Source organism: Artibeus jamaicensis, unplaced genomic scaffold, assembly GCF_021234435.1.
Source record: "Artibeus jamaicensis isolate MK-2021 breed Jamaican fruit bat unplaced genomic scaffold, CSHL_Jam_final contig_540, whole genome shotgun sequence".
In the NCBI taxonomy this organism is placed as follows: Eukaryota; Metazoa; Chordata; class Mammalia; order Chiroptera; family Phyllostomidae; genus Artibeus; species Artibeus jamaicensis.
Window position 1 is genome coordinate 2814042 of NW_026521879.1, and position 18902 is coordinate 2832943.

The 18902-nt window shown below is 37.7% G+C and overlaps 1 protein-coding gene across 5 annotated transcripts in view; it reads right to left on the reverse strand.

Moving 5' to 3' along the window:
- Nucleotides 1–18902, reverse strand: part of CADPS2 (calcium dependent secretion activator 2) — a 621734-nt gene that overhangs the window by 65760 nt on the left and 537072 nt on the right. For 4 of the 5 annotated variants that reach the window (XM_053669959.1, XM_053669957.1, XM_053669958.1 and 1 more), the window contains exons 18-19: nt 14421–14577; nt 1652–1793 (exon numbers count right to left, since the gene is read on the reverse strand). In XM_053669959.1, coding sequence (XP_053525934.1) covers nt 1652–1793; nt 14421–14577 — 299 coding nt within the window. Of the gene's footprint in view, nt 1–1403; nt 1524–1651; nt 1794–14420; nt 14578–18902 lie in introns of all 5 variants that reach the window. The other variant, XM_053669960.1, reaches the window with a different exon arrangement.

Genomic DNA, 18902 nt, shown 5'->3' on the forward strand with positions numbered 1-18902 from the left:
AGGATAGGTAGGAAGGACACTAAACAAATTCTCAACCAGTCTGTTCTCGCAGAATGATAAGTGAGGATTCTGAAGTCAGGCAGACCTGGGTTCACACACTGCCTTTGCCACTCCTGACTGTGAGACATTGGACAAATCTGTCTCCTGACTTCTGTATGACTTAGTTTCCTTAACTGTAAAATGGAGGTAATGACACTTACCTCACAGGGTTGTTATAAGGCTTAGTACAGTAAATGACTCCTGGACAGGGACAAGGAAGAGGGGCTGGCTGTGGGAGAGAGGGCTGGGCTGGGTGCGCGGGGGAAAGGGGAAAACTTGGGAGAACTGCAGCAGAATAAACAATAGAAATAAGCTGGCATGGTACCTGAAACAATACATTCTCAATAAATTATAGCTGTTTTTCTCCTAATTATTATTCTTTCTAGCTGACTTCATATATTTTGGGCCAAGTATGGGCTATTATTTGGTTCATTTGATTGCTGTGAAGGTCATATTTTAAAAAACTATACTGTTAGGTGATAACTGATGATAACAATAACAATAATTATAGCAATAATAATCATGAAGTAACATAGTAGTAGTTATCATTTACTGAGATCCTAGGATGTACCAAGTACTTTTCATAGCTCTTTTAAAATCCTCACAAGAATGTCTTAAGATTAAGTATTGTATCCATTTCAGAGTTGAGGGAACTGAGGCTAAGGAAGACTCAAAGTTAATCAACCAGGATCTAAATGTGGGACTGATTGATTTGAAAGACCACGTTCTTTTCACTTTAATGACTCTTACTTACTGAATCCACAGTAGGCAGTCTCTTCACAACTTGGAGCTAATAAATATGGTTTTTAGTGACATAAAGTTCAGTTAAACTAACAAGGCACCATCAACTGATACATGAAAAGATGAAAGAAGACCTTGCTGGTGGGAAATAAAGGACAACCCCTTCTCTGAAGCCAGGAAAAATGTTTCTTAAACTAAGATAAAGATAGGAAAAGGTTATATTCTGGAAACTGTTCTTACAATGGTTTTCTACACACACAAGAGCAGGCACGTGGGCAGTTACAAAGCTAGAGCCAGCTCAGGTCCCAAACATACTGCTTCCCACACCGATCATCTGAATTTGGAGAACTCTGGTTATGTCCTTTAGCCAGTCTATACCCTGGGTCACCAAATGACCGTTGCCCCATGAGCTACATCAAACCAAGTGACTATAAAAAAGAAGGCACTATTTATTGTCCATGTGCTAAGCTTAGCTTAATAGCTTAAAAGCAAAAACAGAACCAAAACAGTATTCCTGAACCAACAATGACAAATGCCATGCAGTCTAAATGCGTCTGCATAGAACACAGCCCAGGCCATGCACCAGCTAACACACCACTAGGAAATAAGTGAGGAATACACACGTGGACTCAGATAAAGAAGCCATCCATGTGGGAGTAGAAAGGCTAGGAATCTGTGGAAGATTAAGAGGCAGACTTGGAACTTTTGGAAGAGCTACATTGGGAAGACTGTTGGCGATATTCCTGTAAAGAAACAAACATCGTGGGAAGGGACCACCATGAGCAATAACCACAGCTGGCCATGTGTAAAGTCACGGGGTTGGAAAGACAGAAGAGGCAGGTGCTGGACGGGCAATAGGCTGAATACCTACTTGACAGGCTGCCATGTCTCTTGCTCAAAACCTCTATGAATTGACTGGGCGATGGAGGACTCCATGAGATCCACGTAGCGAACCACCAAGGGCACAAAGATTTCTTGCAAGTGTTTGTGAAACTTTCCATTACATAAAAGTGCTGAAATAGTCAAGCAGAAACAGTGTTTGTCAGAGGGATGATATCAGGCATTTGGAAAATATGGGTGAAAAAACTTTTCCTGAAAGAGTCTGACACAGAACGGATACATTATAGATGGTAACACATCTTGCTCCTCACATTGAATACTGCATTATGAAAACTGATAAAGTGTAATTGACCTTCTATATATAATAGAAACACAAAAACACAAATAGATTATAATTTCAGAAAATGTTTGTGGAAAGTTACGTATTTTTACTTTCTGAGAGGTTTAACACATGAGGTGTATGACCACTTGCTAGAGACTCAAGGGAGCTGCTGGATCCCCTAAAGGTCAGGACACATGTAAATTGAGAAATTATACAGAGTTACATACAAGCCCTGTGCTATGCTGTGTATCACTGCAGAGCTTGGAGCTAAGCTTGATTGCTTTTAAGATAAATACTTGTTAAATTCACTTTTTATTTGTTTGTAGATTTTCTTTTTGAAAATAGTGTGTGTCTTCCATGTGTATCTTTGAAAATAGTCAGATTACATCACATGCATCTTTCCGTTGTCTTTTTGTCTTTAATCCTAACACCCCGTGTGATGGTATTAGGAGATGAGGACTTTAGAGAGTGATTAAATCATGAGGGCAGGACCCTCGAAAACAGGATTAGTGCCCTTTTAAAGGAGATACTGGAAAGATCCCTTGACTCTCTCGCAATGTGAAGACATAGCAAGAAGATGGCTGCCTATGAAGCAGGCTCTCACCAGATGCCAAACCTACTTGTACCATGATCCTGGACTTTCTAGCCTCCAGAATTATGAGAAAGAAATTTCTGCTGTTTATAAGCCACCCAGACTATGGTACTCTGTTAGCACAGTCCAAAAAGACCAAGAGAGTCAGTATGTGCCTATGTTACACCATGAAAGAATACAGAATGTGTAGGAAAATACTAGGTAGTGCTAAGTAATATTCAATAAAGAATTTGTAACTTTTAGATGTCACATATTTTTCAAGCGAACATATCCTAAACCCAATTGTGATTTTTTATAACCCTCAAAATGAGAACATGTTCATTTAAAAAATACGCTCTGTGGTTAGGAAACATATTTTTTAAGAGATTGCATTTTAATTGCAACTAAACAACAAAGGAGTCATCCATGGAAGATTTGGAGGTAAGGTTTCCTGGTAGAGGGAACAGCTAGCATGAAAGTTGTTGGGAGGAATAAGCTGGTGTTCTTTAAAAGGACAAAGAAGCCAATGTGATGCATGTGTCCCTGGGCTCTCTTTATGTCCTCCTTGGAGAAGTGTCTGCTGAGGTCCTTTGTCCATTTTTTAATTGGGTTGTTTGTCTTTCTGGAGTGGACTCATGTGGGTTATTTATATATTTTGGAGATCAAACCCTTGCCCAAGGTATCACTGGCAAATGTATTTTCCCATATGCTTGATTCCCTTTTCATTTTGCTGATGTTTTCTTTAGCCCTGCAGAAGCTTTTTATTTTGACAAAGTCCTCTTTGTTTATTCTTTCCTTTATGTTCCTGACTTAAACGACAATAAATTTTTTTTAAAAAAAGAAGCCAGTGTGGCAGGAGCAGAGTGAGGGAGAGGGAGGAATAGCCAAGGCAACGTCTAGGTGATAGGACATGGTAAGGAGTACGGGTCGAATGGGGTGCAGCAAAATGCATTATTGTTTTTATTATCACTTAGTGGAGGAGTGATACGGTAAAATCTCTTTGTGAAAATCTTCCTGTGTGAAAAATGGAGTAGGTGGCCAAGGGTGGAAGCAGAGAAGGTGGTCAGTGCTCAGTTCTTTACTGCAAAAGACCGGGTAAAAGATGGCGATGATGAAGAGGAGGGTGATGATGGTGGTGACTGTGGTGTCTTGGATTAGAGTGCAGAAGTGGAAGGTGAGAAAAAGGGCCCTGAATAATCTCATTCTCTTTAATGGATTTGAATAGCTAGATGCGCTTATAGTTACTAAATCTAATTACTAGCAACTCTAACACTATTATCTTATAAAACACTCAACTCAGCTAAATATGTCAATATCATCCATAATCTTCTCCAGGGCAACAATACCCTCAAAGCCTAAAGAGATTTTTTTCCTATTTGGGTACAATATGTGACACCATGGTAGAATGACTATGAACATTCCTATAACATATATTACTTTAATTAAGTGATTCTGAAATTTGTCAGAGGCTGGAAAGCTACACAAACATGAAAGTGGAATACAAAGTCATTTTAAATACAGAAAGAAATACAATAATGATATTTTTCTACCTCTAGTCGGTATGATTTAGTATTTTTTGTGGTTAAATAATCTTTTCTGGCTTGTCTGTATGCTAAAAGATTTCCTATTAAAGTGGAACTAATAATTGTATTTAAATATAAATGTCTTATTTAGAAGACTAATGTTATCTTAATGATGTTTTCATTAGCACACTGAAAGAAGCTTCATTTATTCCTGGAGATTCAATCATAGACCTAGAAGATACTATATAGATCATGTAATTCAGTTCCTTTTACTAAATGTCACAAAATAAGAATGCTGAACATTAAGGATGAAACATTTTCATTCAAACCATCTAAATATCTGTGGTGAGCAAATTAAAAAAGATGCCCAAGTCTGTATTTATTAGATTTCTACTTAACAGCTTTCCTTTTTCCTCCTCCTCCTCCTCATCACTAAGCTTTCTGAGTGTTGAGCATCGTGCTAAGTGTCTGACATGCATCCTCTCATTGAATCATCACAAAAACTCTATGAGAGAAGAACTATGGAGCTATACATTTTTCATTTTTCAATCTTATCAATAAGGAAACTGAGGCACAGAGAATTTAGGACACTTGCCCAAGTCATTTAGTTACTAGACAGTAGAACAAGGACTTTATGCTACACTCCCCTCTTGATTTCCACAGAATTATATCATCTTTCAAATTTGTTACCATAAATTATTATCAGTCTGTTTATCCATTTATATATCTGCCCAACCTACCATCATCACATCAGCATCTTTAAGACCTAGAAATGTAATACAGTAAATTGTTTTAAGTAAAAAACATCTTGCAAATGACCAACACATTATACCATATTTTAGATAGACTACGTGTTTTCAAGAGTTAAATATCTGAAAAAATATTACAATATGAAAAAACCAAGAGGTTGAACAAAACTATTATATTCAATGAACTGAAAAATGAATTAGTGATGTGAAAGTATTCAATGTGCTTTTAACACACATTACAAGCAGCACAATCTTACATTTCTATACATCTAGATGGTATGCCCAAACCTTAAGTCATATGGCCCACTAATATAAAATATAAAGAATCTTCAGCTATACATCTTGATAGGCACTGTTAAGCACTGTCATTATTTTTCTACTACTCGAAGACCAAAACACATGCTTATGTGACAAATTATTACATCTACAAATAAGTTCAAATGATACTTTACAATACATTTGGAGATTAGCTATTTATCGTACTTTGCTAAAATAAAAAAGCACATAAGGAAAATCATACTCAATGTTGTTCTTAAATGTCATAAAGATGCTAAGATTAAGTAGCAGTTGACTCAAATGTATTTGTAGCAGCATTTCTCTTTTTTATACACTTGAGCACTGGATCCATTATCCTGTTAAATAAGTCTCCTCTTCTTGTATTCCCATCAAGAGAGTGAAAGTAGAGATTATCCATTGTGTCACCACACCAGTGACTTGGAAGTTGTTCTCCAGGCCTTCGCTTCACTTCCTGCATCCAATTAGCAATCAGGACTTGCGTACTTGATATTCCAATTACCTTTCTGGCACTTCCCCTTCCTCTCTTCATCACTACTGCTGTTGCTCCAGGTCCGGCATTCTCATCTCTTGCCCTGAACAATGCAGTAATCTCCTAACTGGCCTTTAAGCTCCTACAGAGCCTAAAATTTCCTTCTGCCAATTCACCTTAAAATCTCAAGTAGAGTAATTGCTAAAATATAAAATGAATAATTTCCCTTCTAAAGATTATAATCCTCTAGTGGATCATCATGACAAACTCCAACAGCCTTAGCATGTTTGGAATGTCACCCATGGCCTGTCTGAAAATGACCTCCCTGGCTCATTTCTGTTGCCTGACCCCCCTATTTCCTGAGGTCCAATCATAACGATTTTCATGATTCAGTTCAAGTATACATTTTCTCCTCCAAACCTTTCTTGAAAGCCTGTCCCCTAGCCCACTTACTAGTTTCCCTATTTACCTTCTATCCTGTACAGGCTTCCCCTGTGGTCCACATTATACTTCTGCACTTGCTTACATACCTCTTTCTCCCTTCAAGGTCCTTCCTGTGCAAAGTCCTTCAAGCAGAAACCATGTCTATATTCTTAGTACTCAGCAAAGTCCCCGGCTCAGGGCAAGTGGTCAAATGCTTGGTGAATAAATGACTACTTGGTGAATCAATGAATAGTAAGATCACCACATTGTTATTCAGGAGACTATCAGAACCTATTATTGCCTGTGCATCTCTTCATATTTTATATAAAATACATAGTATTAAATAATAATGTCATGAGAAATCCTATTTTTGACCAATATGCCCCAATCAGACTGCTAAAAATTCTACTGAATATGGATGTTGGCTATTTTATGTCTCCTATTTTAATGAAGGTAGCAAAGAGAGAACTTCCTCTGTTCAGTCATGACACCTAGTAGCAAACTACTACAGCCTGCAAAATTCAGGGGAAATGGAGATTCCCTATATTTCTTAAGACCTGTCACAACTGGTGAATTCTGGCCAGATGTCTGCCCATGTTTCAGTACAGTGTTTCTTTTCATATTTAAAAAATCAAGTTATAAACCCATACTCCAAAGTTTTAGAAAACTGGCAATTAGCATTATTTCTTTGGTAACTAGATCCAGAAAAGGGGAGTGGGAAGGGAGCAGGGGTGAGGAGAGGGAGTGGGAGAAAGAGAGACAGAGATAAAGATGAAATAAGAAGAAAGCACATGCTGAGGAACAAAGAAAAGAGAGAAAATTCAGTTTCAAATGGCAACCCCACAGAAATACCCCAGCACGCTTCTGTGTGTAAATGCATGCTCCTTTTCTCAGTTGCCCATATGCCAGTTTGCATTCCACTCCTATCAGACACTGTCAAAAGCCCTCTTAATACGTAGCCCCAGGCACCAGAATGAGTGCTTCTTTCTTTTCCATGCGGTTTAACAAGGGTAGGTTAGGGTTTGGGGCTGCCACCTGTCCAAATGAAGCCTTCGCAAGGCACGTTCTCAATGCGACCTCATCTACAAATGCTTCTGACATTGGAGCTGAGGTGTGAAAGGAGACAGGACTGCTCAGAAGGAGTCTCAAATAGTGCCTGCGAGAAACTTGGTGAAGGAGCAGCATTTACTTTGTTGATAAAAATAATCTTTCTCCCCCCAAAGATTCTGTTTCCAAATATTACCCTGTCGGAAAACAATGAAGCATCAGTGACATCAGATTGCCCAATGGTACAATCAGAAACAGGAAAAAAACAAACAAACAACCCCCCCAAAAGGCTTAAATAAATGGTAAAGTAGGGATGTAAATGTGCCCAATTATTTTGAACCTCCCAATAATTAATAAACTAGTGTTGATTATTTATATACCAAAAAGAATCTTACATTTATAAAAACACTTGTCATAGGATTTTAATAGTAAGATTCCAACAGATCATTTAAACCAAGATCCAATTAATAGCAATTACTGAGACAATAATCACTAGGTAAATGAAGGGTAAGTAGATAAAAGAGCTCACATACTGCTTTTAGGGCAAAAATATGTTGTTGGCTCCCGAGCCCATAGAAACCAGTTTTCCTCTGTGCCACCACCCCTTTCCAATGAGCATCAGTGAATTATTAGGAAAAATAACTTTCCCCTCTAAAATTCTCATCAGGCATTTTGGAAGGAAGCAAGTAATTCTTGATCAAGCAAACAACACCAACTACAGTAAAACAACAGACTTTGCCATAAAATAATTATTCAAGGGACTATGAATTACATCAATTGTGAATAATGCAAGCACCATAGGCTACAATACAAAATTAATAGGTCATTTTCCATGTTGACAAATGCACATAATGAGGATCTCAATCACAGGAAATATGAACACAGGCTTCAGGAGGAAAGTCAGGAGGATGGCAGCGCAGAAGAGCTTTCTGTGAAAGGAAATACACACACACAAACCCAAACCAAACTAAAACCCCTTGAGACTTAGGAGCAGCACTTAGTGGAGAGAATCTGACACATGAAGTAAGTAAGCATTTAATATCTATTTATTAAATAAATATCAATAAAAATCTATCCTCTAAAGGAAACTCTGAGAACATCCCACTGAAGTTTAAGTAGAATAAGAAACTCATTGGATTTTATTCTCCTTTTAATAAAAAATTGATAAGTATTTTCATAAGTCTGATAATATTAATTTATACCTTTACTTGCATAATCTCCTAATGCTGTACCAAACTCTTCCTTTCCCCTTAAGGCACTTGTTAAAAAATATTCACCCATCCACTGAAAGTAACAAGGAATGTGAGCACTTGTCTTATAATGTTCATTATATTTGGGCAATGTATCCAAATTAAACAAATCCAAGTGTGGGTTCCTGATGCTCAGGGGGCCTTCAGTAGTTGCAGATGTTCCTGCAAATCTACAGTGAAGGATACACAGGCATTTAGAGAGGATTACCTTGTTTAAGGCATTAAATTCTAAAAAAAAATATTCAAAGCAGATTAAAATCTAAAAAGGTACATGTGATAAAGAAACTAGAGCAGTACTGTGGAATTCGAGTGAAAAAAAAGCTAGCGACTCCTTGCTTTTATAACTCTTTTATTATACTAGCCAGTAAAACAAATTCTAACATATAATTTTGAATTCAATCAACTCTGGGGACCAAAATTAAATACATTTTCACATTTCGTGGTTATTTCATCATCTTTAAAGGCAGTTATCTATGAATTAGGCTGGCACACAGCCCTGCTGTACTATAGAAGTTATATCCCCTCGGTGTTGCTCCTGGCATGTGGGTGTACAGATATATCTATAAACACCAATTCACGAATCTCACATGCACAGCTCATTTAAGCACTTGAGGTAAAATAACACGCAGGTGTCAGCCTTCCATATTTCAAAGCTTGAAGATTAACCTGATATACAATATGGTGACCTAACCATTCTTCATTTGAAAGAAATCTGAAAAATCATCTCTGATACTGTCTAAGTGTGACAATAACCCAGCGGGATTTCCACCTCTTCATTTCTTAATGAGTTTTTTGATAATGAGAGGTGACTTTGCCAGTCACTCTGGGCTCTATTATGGCTAATTTGACTCCACTTCACTCTCTTTGTTAATTATTAACACTAGCCTTTTTATCCTCATGGGACATTCCAACTTTTCTTTTTTCGATTTTTATGAGCCCATCTTTATGAAGGTGAAAGTCTTGGAGAATAGGTTTTCACTTAGTGTAGAGCTCGAATATTTATTATTCATTTAGGCAGAGATGCTGTGACATTATTATATAAGTATGGGTGTTCTTTGGGATGGCTTTAATGTGCTAGCAATGTGAAAAGGCTGTTAATTAAAGAAGAAGCACCGTGGTATTTTTCACTTGGGAATCAGTTCCCAATAGAATGGTCATTTGCCACTTGCTAGCATATCCACAGATTAAAAGGTGACTAGTTCCAAGGGTCTGCCTTTCAGTGGTGCTGAAAGAAATGATTTGTGCCACTTGCAGATGGCTTTCATTTGGCAGAAGCAGTCACTTGCCATATCTGTATCGACAGGACAATTGTGGGAAATAGCATGCATGGGTAGATTCTATTTGTACACATTTTATGGTCATTCAGTATCATTTAAATACCACGCTAACTGCTTCATTGTGAAAACACTTGTTTCCCTTCAATTTTAATACATCTCTTTTTCAAAACTGTTTCCTTAGATACCATTTATAAGGATTGCCCAACCACAATTATCTCTTTAGTTCATGGGGAGAAGATGAGGGTGGATGGAGGCAGGGGGAAGAGGCACAGGGGAGAGCTGTATGTGTTGGACAGAAATGAGGAGCCCGAGTTTGTTTTCATTATCAGTCCTGCTCTGGGAATCAGTGGGTGAGTCTGTGAGGGGTGGGAGATTAGGGCCAGTTGCTAAAATGATGGTGCAGCTGGTACTCCTCCCTTGAGGGAAACCATGTTTCATCTCCATGATGATGACTTTCCCTCATCATGCTCAACGGTAAGAAAAGGCACATGACTCAGATAATACTTTTCCACCTTAAAGCAGAAATTAAATTTTCTTGAATCCCTTTCCCCAATAATAGTTCAGTCCCCAGAATTCTCATCATGGATGTTTTGTGACATACACACTAAGATGATATGTACCCTTACCTGGCCTTTTCTGCATTCTTTAACCAACTCTCTTTCTCTGTCCCTACAACTCAAGACCCTATAAACATTATCTCAAGAAATCACCTATCTTCCTTAAAATATCATATTATTTTATAAATGCCCCGAGAATCTGCTTTTGTCACTGTAGACGGAGACAGAACTAGGAACTAAAGGATCAGACTTCACTTCTCCTCCGTCCCTGACACCCTGTCGGCGAGCCCTGCTGGCTTCCTTGCCTCTGAGGACTTCCATTTCCTCAGCTGGAAAACAGAGAGTCTTGTCAAAGACCCCTTCCCCTCTACTAAAGAAAAAATATCTATTTTGGAATATCAAATCATAAAGATTTTAATGAAAGATGGCAAACGACCTGTGGAATATCTAAATTAGTCATTAAAAAACAAAAACAAGTCAGCTATAAGGTTTTTAAGGTACAAATAAAGTACAAATTCTAACTAATACCTTAATTAATTGTAGATATATTAGGAATTTTATTATGGAAAAAGCAAAATAAAATGTGACACTATTAATAACAAAACACGATCATTTAAAAATCTTTACATAACCAGTGGCATACCATGTGTGAGGGAACAGTAAGCACTGTTATTCAGCAAATTACCTCTGGTCTCAACACCGGACATTTCAGACCAACCTGTTCTTGCTGCCCGCAGCTGGTTAAAGCTGTGATGAGTTAGAATTTGGACTGTAACTCTAATGGGCTCAATATGATAGAACCCGCCACACCAGGGCAGTGATGTAAGGATCTTTCTTTTAATGAGGGTTAAAAGGATTAAGTTGTATATTTTCCCATTGGCTTTCCAAAAAGAAAATTTGGAGGCAGTATAAGTTAATGTTTAACTTTTCTAGAGAATTCACTAAATCACTGCCTAAATATTTCAGGAATTTAATAAAATAAACACAATTATTAACATTATTATCAAAGGTGATATTAATAGCAAAAAAATATGTTTCACTAACTTGTGAGATATTACTCAGCAGTTTTGGCTCTCTTGTGCGTTTGGGAAGAAAATCACACATTCTATGCCCCCAGCCCCCACCGCAGCCCCAAACCAAAAGGGAGTTGTGGCACTGGGGGACTTTTCTACTTACCTCACTGCACAGATGGGCTGTTTTCCTCTGAAATAACCAATGTTTCCTAAAAATCTACTAATTGCCACAACATCACAGCCAAGATCTAGACTTAATCCCCAAATACATAATACTCAGAAGATACCAGTAAGAAATAATTTCGTGTTTTGAGTAATGTATACCTAAATAACATAAGACAATACTTTGTACATTTAATAATAGTCAATGTTATAGAAATGGTTTAAAACAGGAGAGTAATATGTACCTATTTTGAACTAAATATTTGCAAGCCTGGCTGAAAATCAAATTTCTATAATTCTTATTTTAGTGTTCTTTTTGATATAACTCTCACGAATTCATACTTGCAGTGTAACAGCTCTTTATTTTTTAAGACTATTTTATTTATTTATTTTTAGAGAGAGGGGAAGGGAAAGAGAGAGTGGGAGAGAAACATCAATGTGTGGTTGCCTCTCATGTGTCCTCCACTGGGGACCTGGCCTGCAACCCAGGCATGTGCCCTGACTGGGAATCAAACTGGCAACTCCCTACTTCACAGGCCCCTGCTCAATCCACTAAACTACACCAAACAGTGCTGTAACAGCTTTTTAAAAAATAAATATCAAAAGATGTCAACTCATGGGAGTTGCAGTAGAGATTCCCCAAGAAAACATCTAAGAAATCTACCACATGTTTGGATTTTTTCCATAAATTCTAATATGTTAAATAAGTTAAATGATTTATCATGTTTACTAGTAGTATGATTGTCAACATTAACAAATATTTCATTTTTGAATAAACTCCAAAATAATCTAAATATGGTTAATTCTTGGGTTTTCTCGCAAATGGAGAAAGCAATGTTGGAATAATCTTACATTAACTTATTCTCATTTAGGAAATTAATACACAACATAAGTATTTCTGGCAGCCAGTTTGTTGTTCCTGTCTGGTGACTTCTTAGCAGACAATGAATGAAGGTGAGAGACTGGCAATAAAGAAGGTTGTTCTGAGTCTGCAAGCTGGCAGGAGGAAACCAAATTGGAACTTAAATACTGGATGAAGATAATTTGCAGAATGAATGATTCACATACAGATAATTGAGTGTGGGTTTAACAACTTCCGAGAGCAGACATTGTGGTTGAATCCGAAGTAGAAATTGTAGCTTACTTCTTTGATTTTTTAATAGGATCTTTTGGAAATAAAATACGAGAGAAAAATGAGTAAGATGGTTAAAAGAATCAGGACTGAAGTTTCAATAGTTAATATTCATAATATTTATTTAGCATCTATTGCATATGAGCTATTATTTTATTTAATTGTCACTGTCAATGACACTGTATGCACTATTATTTTTCTTCTTTTATAGATGAAGAATCTATAATTTACAGAGGTTAAGCTACTGTCAAAGGTCAAGTAGCAAGTGGTAGAGACAGATGTGAATCTGTCAAAGCCCATATTATTAATTACAATAACATGATGCCTCTCTTACTATAACAGGCATTCTTAACGTGGTGTCCTATCTGGATGTCTGTGGGGAGTCTGGTACTGCACACAATTTCCTATCTGTGTGAATTTTTCCCCAGTAAAACAGTTGTAGTTTTAGCCCAGACCCATAAAGATGAACCAAAGAAAGGTAAGAAATAATGGACTAGAGTGATGAACAAAGCTGACTGATAGAGTGATTTTTTTAAAAAAACAAAGCTAAATATAAAAACTTAGATTTAAATTTAAACTTAGAAGTACATAATAGTGATGTCCTAGAAACAGAGCAGCAAGAGGATTTGGTTTTGAATGTTTAAAATGCATGGACACTGAAATAGAGAACAGGGGGACAGTGACCAGAGAGGAGAGGGGAGGGAATTTCAGGGGGAAAAGGGGAAGGATTCACAGGAACAAGTATAAAGGACACATGGACGACAACAACTAAGGGGGGTGGAAATGGGAGGGAGGTGGGGAGCACTGGGGGGGGTGGGCTGGGATGGGAGTAAAAGACAGAAAACTGTACTTGAACAATAATTAAATAAATTTAAAAAAATAAAAAATAAAATAAAATGCATGGACAAGGTGACTAAGTTCCTGAGGGTGGAGCCGCTGTGGGCCGCGGGAAGACAGGCAGCAGAAAGACATCTCTCACTGGGTCTGGGTTACTCAGGTCACGTGCGAGCGCTGTGTTCTTGTCAACACCACACTCCCGAGCAATAGTGGAAAATGGAGTGAAGTCTATTTAGAAAAAGGTGACAAGAATGATAATGAGCACGAATACCCTATCATGTGAGGAAGAGTTGAATGGCATGGGAATAATGGCTTAGAGAAGGAAGTACACAATAGAAGAAGGCTGTTACACTGATCAAGCAGAACGAGTCAGAACCAGAGCTTAGGGGGAGGCAGGGCTCAACCTGCTCTGCAATGGGAAGAATTTTACAGAAGAGGTAATTAGTGACCTCATGATTACTGCAAGTGTTGAAGTAAGCCTCTCGGTACCTACTAAATGAGAGTTTAAAGAATCATTATACAAAAGGCCCAGGAATCTGCATGTTAAGAAGCGCCTCCCTAAAATTCTGATGAAAAACTAGGTTTATACTGTTTGCTAGAAGACCATGTACCAAAATAATTGCAAAAGTTATATTTCTTTGGAAAAAAACTCTCAACAGAGAACCTATGGAATCTCTTTAACTTCTAAATACTAAGAGAGCAAGCCAGACCATATAGCACTATTCCACTAGCACCTTCAGAATTTTTTTCAGAAAACAGTATTACCATAACCCATATTAGTAGAAACCTTACATAGCATGATTTCTAAAATAATGATACATTTCTAAGGTGTCTTTCAGAGATCAAAGTATTCTCAAGTGCTTTAGAAATGTTAACCTTGGGAATTTTTTGATTCACAAGGCATAGTGAGAAGGGTGTCTGTGCTATCAGTCCTCAGTGAAGGCAGGAGGGCAGGAACCAGTGAAACTCCAGGGGCCAGTGGAGCAAGGTGGTAGTGCCGCTGGTCTCCCCAGATCCTGGCCTGATATACTCAGGGAGGAAGAGAAGACATAATGTTATGTATTTTGACTTTTGACACATGGTTGCAAGAGTTCTGTAAATACACATCCGCACACACAATGTTCTCTCACCCCTCCCCATTTCACAGACTAGAGCAAATGTAAGTGCTTACTGTCATTTCTGAGGAAATTATTAAGCAGCTGGAAAAGAGGAAAACTATCCCAGGAGTCTTGTGGCTGAGCCTCCAGTGCGGTATCCATATCCACTGTGAATAAAGCCCAAAACTTCTCTGCATGCTCTGCCAGTAAATCCGGCCACCAGGCAAATGCCTGTTAAAGGATAAAGAAATAATGTAAAAATACATCACTTGTTAGAAACATATGCAAATACTATGCCCCTTGAATACACGTTATTAAAAGTGCAGTTGTAGTCCTCACTGGTGTGACTCAGTGGACTGCCGGCCTACGAACCAAAGAGTCACTGGTTTGATTCCCAGTTGAGGGCATGTCCCTGGGTTGTGGGCCAGGTCCCCAGTAGGGGGTGTGTAAGAGGCAACCACACACTGATGTTTCTCTCCTTCTCTTTCTGTCTCCCTTCCCCTCTCTCTAAAAATAAATAAGTAAAATAAAAAAATTAAAAAGTTCAGTTGTAGTAGAATAGTTTAGAGTATGAAACCAAATATTTTATATGTCTTTTCACAGAAAAGAGAAATGCTGGACACGACACCAAAACATTCAAAGTAGTTATATTTAAATTATGAGAGATAAGGAATTTTTCTTTGTTTTATACATTTTTCAAATGCTCAAAGTTAAACATGTATTTTTTAAATAAGGCAATGGCAGCCATCATACTTTTTAAAAAATTTTATTTTATTTATGTTTACTGAGAGGGAAAGGGAGGGAGAAAGACAGGGAGAGAAACATCAATGTGTGAGAGAAACATCCATTAATTGCCTCTCGCATGTGTCTCCAGCTGGGGACCTGGCTCGAAATCCAGGCATGTGCTGTGACCAGGAATCGAACTGACAACCTTTCAGTCTATAGGAGGACACCCAACCCACTGAACCACACCAGTCAGGGCAGCCAGTGTACATTTTAATTTTACTTCAGATTTCACATTTTATTCACTGATGCTTATTACATAAATATACATCTATAAAATTTCACGTTTGAAAATTCTTATTCTCTATTTGTAGTGTATTTTTTTTAATAAATCTAAGGTCTAGCCCTGACTGTTGTGACTCAGATGGGGATTGTCCTATTAAGTCAAAGGTTGCTGGTTTGATTCCTGGCGTGGCACATGCCTAGACTGCAGGTTCATTCCCATTTGGCACATGTGTATGAGAGGCAACCTATCAATGTTTCTTTTTAACATCAATATTTGACCTCCTCTTCCTCCCTCCCATCCCTTCTCTCTAAAAATAAATATATAAATAAAAAATTAAAAAGAAATCTAAGGTCAAAAACTAAAACACACTTTCACACAGATTTCCTGACCCTCCTATGTGAATTAGGTTCTCCTAAATATAGCTCAGATATTTATTTACTTTATCTCTCTGACCCATTTATTTTTCAGGTCTTAAAATTGCATACAGGACTACATTTGTGAATATCTTCATGTCTGCCTCTTAAATTAGATTTTATACGCAACCAGGCATTTTCTAATGCCTTTTAGGTAATGGCAATAATAATTTTTAAATAGTTGTGCTGTTTAAATGGGTAAAAATAATATTTACTTTCTAGAAAGTTCTTGAAAATAAGCATGTACCATGCTCATACACTGGGAGAATTAACATCATCAAAATGTCCATACTACCCAAAGCAATTTATAGATTCAACATCATCCCCATTAAAGTAGCAATAACATATTTCACAGATATAAAACAAACACTTCAACAATTTATATGGAACCAAAAATGACTGTGAACAGCTGCAGCAATTTTGAAAAAGAAGAACAAATTAGAAGGGATCACAATACCTGATATCAAACTATATTATAAGTCCACTGTAATCAAAAGTGCCTGGTAGTGGCATGAGAACAGACACATAGACCAATGGAACAGGACAGAGAGCCCAGAAATAAACCCATGTCTCTATGGTCAATTAATATTTGACAAAGGGGGCAGAAGCATAAAATGAAGTAAAAATAGCCTCTTTAACAAGTGGTGTTGGGAGATCTAGACAGTTACATGCAAAAAAAATGAAACTTGATCACCAACTTATACCACACACAAAAATAAATTCAGGTGGATAAAAGACTTAAATATAAGTTGTGACACCATAAAAGTCCTAGAGGAGAACATAGTCAGGAAAACTTCAGATATTCCATGCAGCAATATTTTCATTGATATGTCCCCTAGAGCAAGGGACATAAAGAAAAGAGGAAACAAATAGGACCTCATCAAATTAAAAAGCTCCTGCATGGCTAAAGAAAACATCAGCAAAATGAAAAGAGAACCAACTATATGGGAAGACATATTTGCCAATGACACTGCGGTGGACAAGGGCTTGATCTCCAAAATATATAAAGAACTCACATGACTCCACTCCAGGAAGACTAACAACCTAATTAAAAAATGGGCAAAAGTTGAACAGACACTTCTCCAAGGAGGACATACAGAGGGCCTAGAGACATATGAAAAGATGCTCAGCATCACTAGCCATTAGAGACATGCAAATTAAAACCACAATGAGATACCACTTCACACCAGTCAGAATGGCTATCATAAATAAATCAACAAACATGTGCTGGTGAGGATGTGGAGAAAAGGGAACCCTAGTGCACTGTTGGTGGGATTGCAGACTGGTACAGCCACTGTGGAAAACGGTATGGAATTTCCTCATAAAGCTAAAAATGAAACTGCCTTTTGACCCGACAATTCTGCTGCTGGGATTATATCCTAAGAACCCTGAAACACCAACCCACAAGATCCTATGCACCCCAATGTTCACAGCAGCACAATTTACAATAGCCAAGTGCTGGAAACAACCTAAGTGCCCATCAGTAAATAGTGGATCAAAAAACTGTGGTACATTTACACAATGGAATACTACACAGCAGAAAGAAAGAAGAAGCTTCTACCCTTTGCAACAGCATGGATGGAACTGGAGAGCAATGTGCTAAGTGAAATAAGCCAGGTGGTGAAAGACAAATACCATATGATCTCACCTATAAGTGAATCCTAATCAACAAAACAAACAAGTAAGCAAAATATAACCAGAGATATTGAAATGAAGAATAATCCGACAGTAACCAGAGAGGAGAGGGAAGGGATAATGTGGGGTAAGGGGGGAAGGGTTTTAAGAAACAACTGCAAAGGACACATGAACAAAACCAATGGGGGTGGAAGCAGGGGAAGGAGGTGGGGATAGCTGGGGTCAGGGGGGATTGGTGGGGGATAAATGCAGACAACTGTACTTGAACAATAAAATAAATTTTAAACAAGAAAAGAATGTGGCTTAATTATGGACCACAGCACCAAACCTGCCTGACTGAAAACCAGCAGCAGACCAGCCAACCTACAGACACTGGTGGCAGGCCTGCTTGTCCATGGTCCCCGCCAACTGATCCACCCAGCAACTCTGCCTGGGCTGACTGGCAAGGATTTTTCCTTGAAGAAGCAAGTTTTTAAAGAATGAAAGAGGTCACTTCTTCTCCCAATGTGCAGACACCAATGCAAGGCTACAAGAACTGTGAAGAATCAAAGAAACTTGACACCAACAAAGGAACAAAATAAAGTTTCAGTAACCAATCCCCCCAAATGGAGATCTATGAACTAATTGCTAGAAAGTGTTAAAAAATCATGTTAAGCTCAGTGAGCCACAAGAGAAGACACAGAGAGAACAAAATTATATCAAGAAAACAATACATGAAGAAAGTAGTAAGTTGTACAAAAACCATAGAAAACAACCAAACAAATATTCTTCATCTGAGGAATATGTGACTGAAAAATTCAACAGGGAATTTCAATAGTAGATTTAAACAAGATAAAGAATCAGTGACCTTGAAAACAAGTAATTTGAAGTTATACAGTTACAGTAACAAAAAGAATTTAAAAAGTGAAGAAAGCCTATGGAACTTATGGGACTTCTCTAAGAAACTAGATGATACCTATTATGGCAGTCCCAGGTGAAAGAGAAGGGGGCAGAAAGCTTATTTAAAGAAATAGTGGCTTAAACTCCCCAAATCTGGATAGGAAAATGGACACCCAGATTTATGAAGCCCAAAGGACACCAATTGGCTGGACCTAAAGAAGTCTACACTGAGACACATTATAATTAAATTGTCGACAAAGACAAAGAGAATTTTGAAAGTAGAGAAATAGGATTCATCACATACAAGGGACCCTCTCCCTAATAAGGCTATGAACAGATTTCTCAGCAGAAATCTTGGAGGCTTGCAAGTAGTGGTAAGATATATACAAAATGCTGCCCTGACTGGTGGCTCAGTTGGTTAGGTGTCATCCTGCAAAGTGAAAGTTTGCTGATTTGATTCTAATTCCCAGTTTGGGCATAATGGTGTTTCTTGTCCTTTCTCTCTCCTTCCCTTCTCCTCTCTAAAAATAAATAAATAAACTAGTTTTTAAAAAGATATACACAAAGTGCTAAAAAAATCCTGCCAACCAAGAATACTATCTTCTAAAGATGAAACAAAA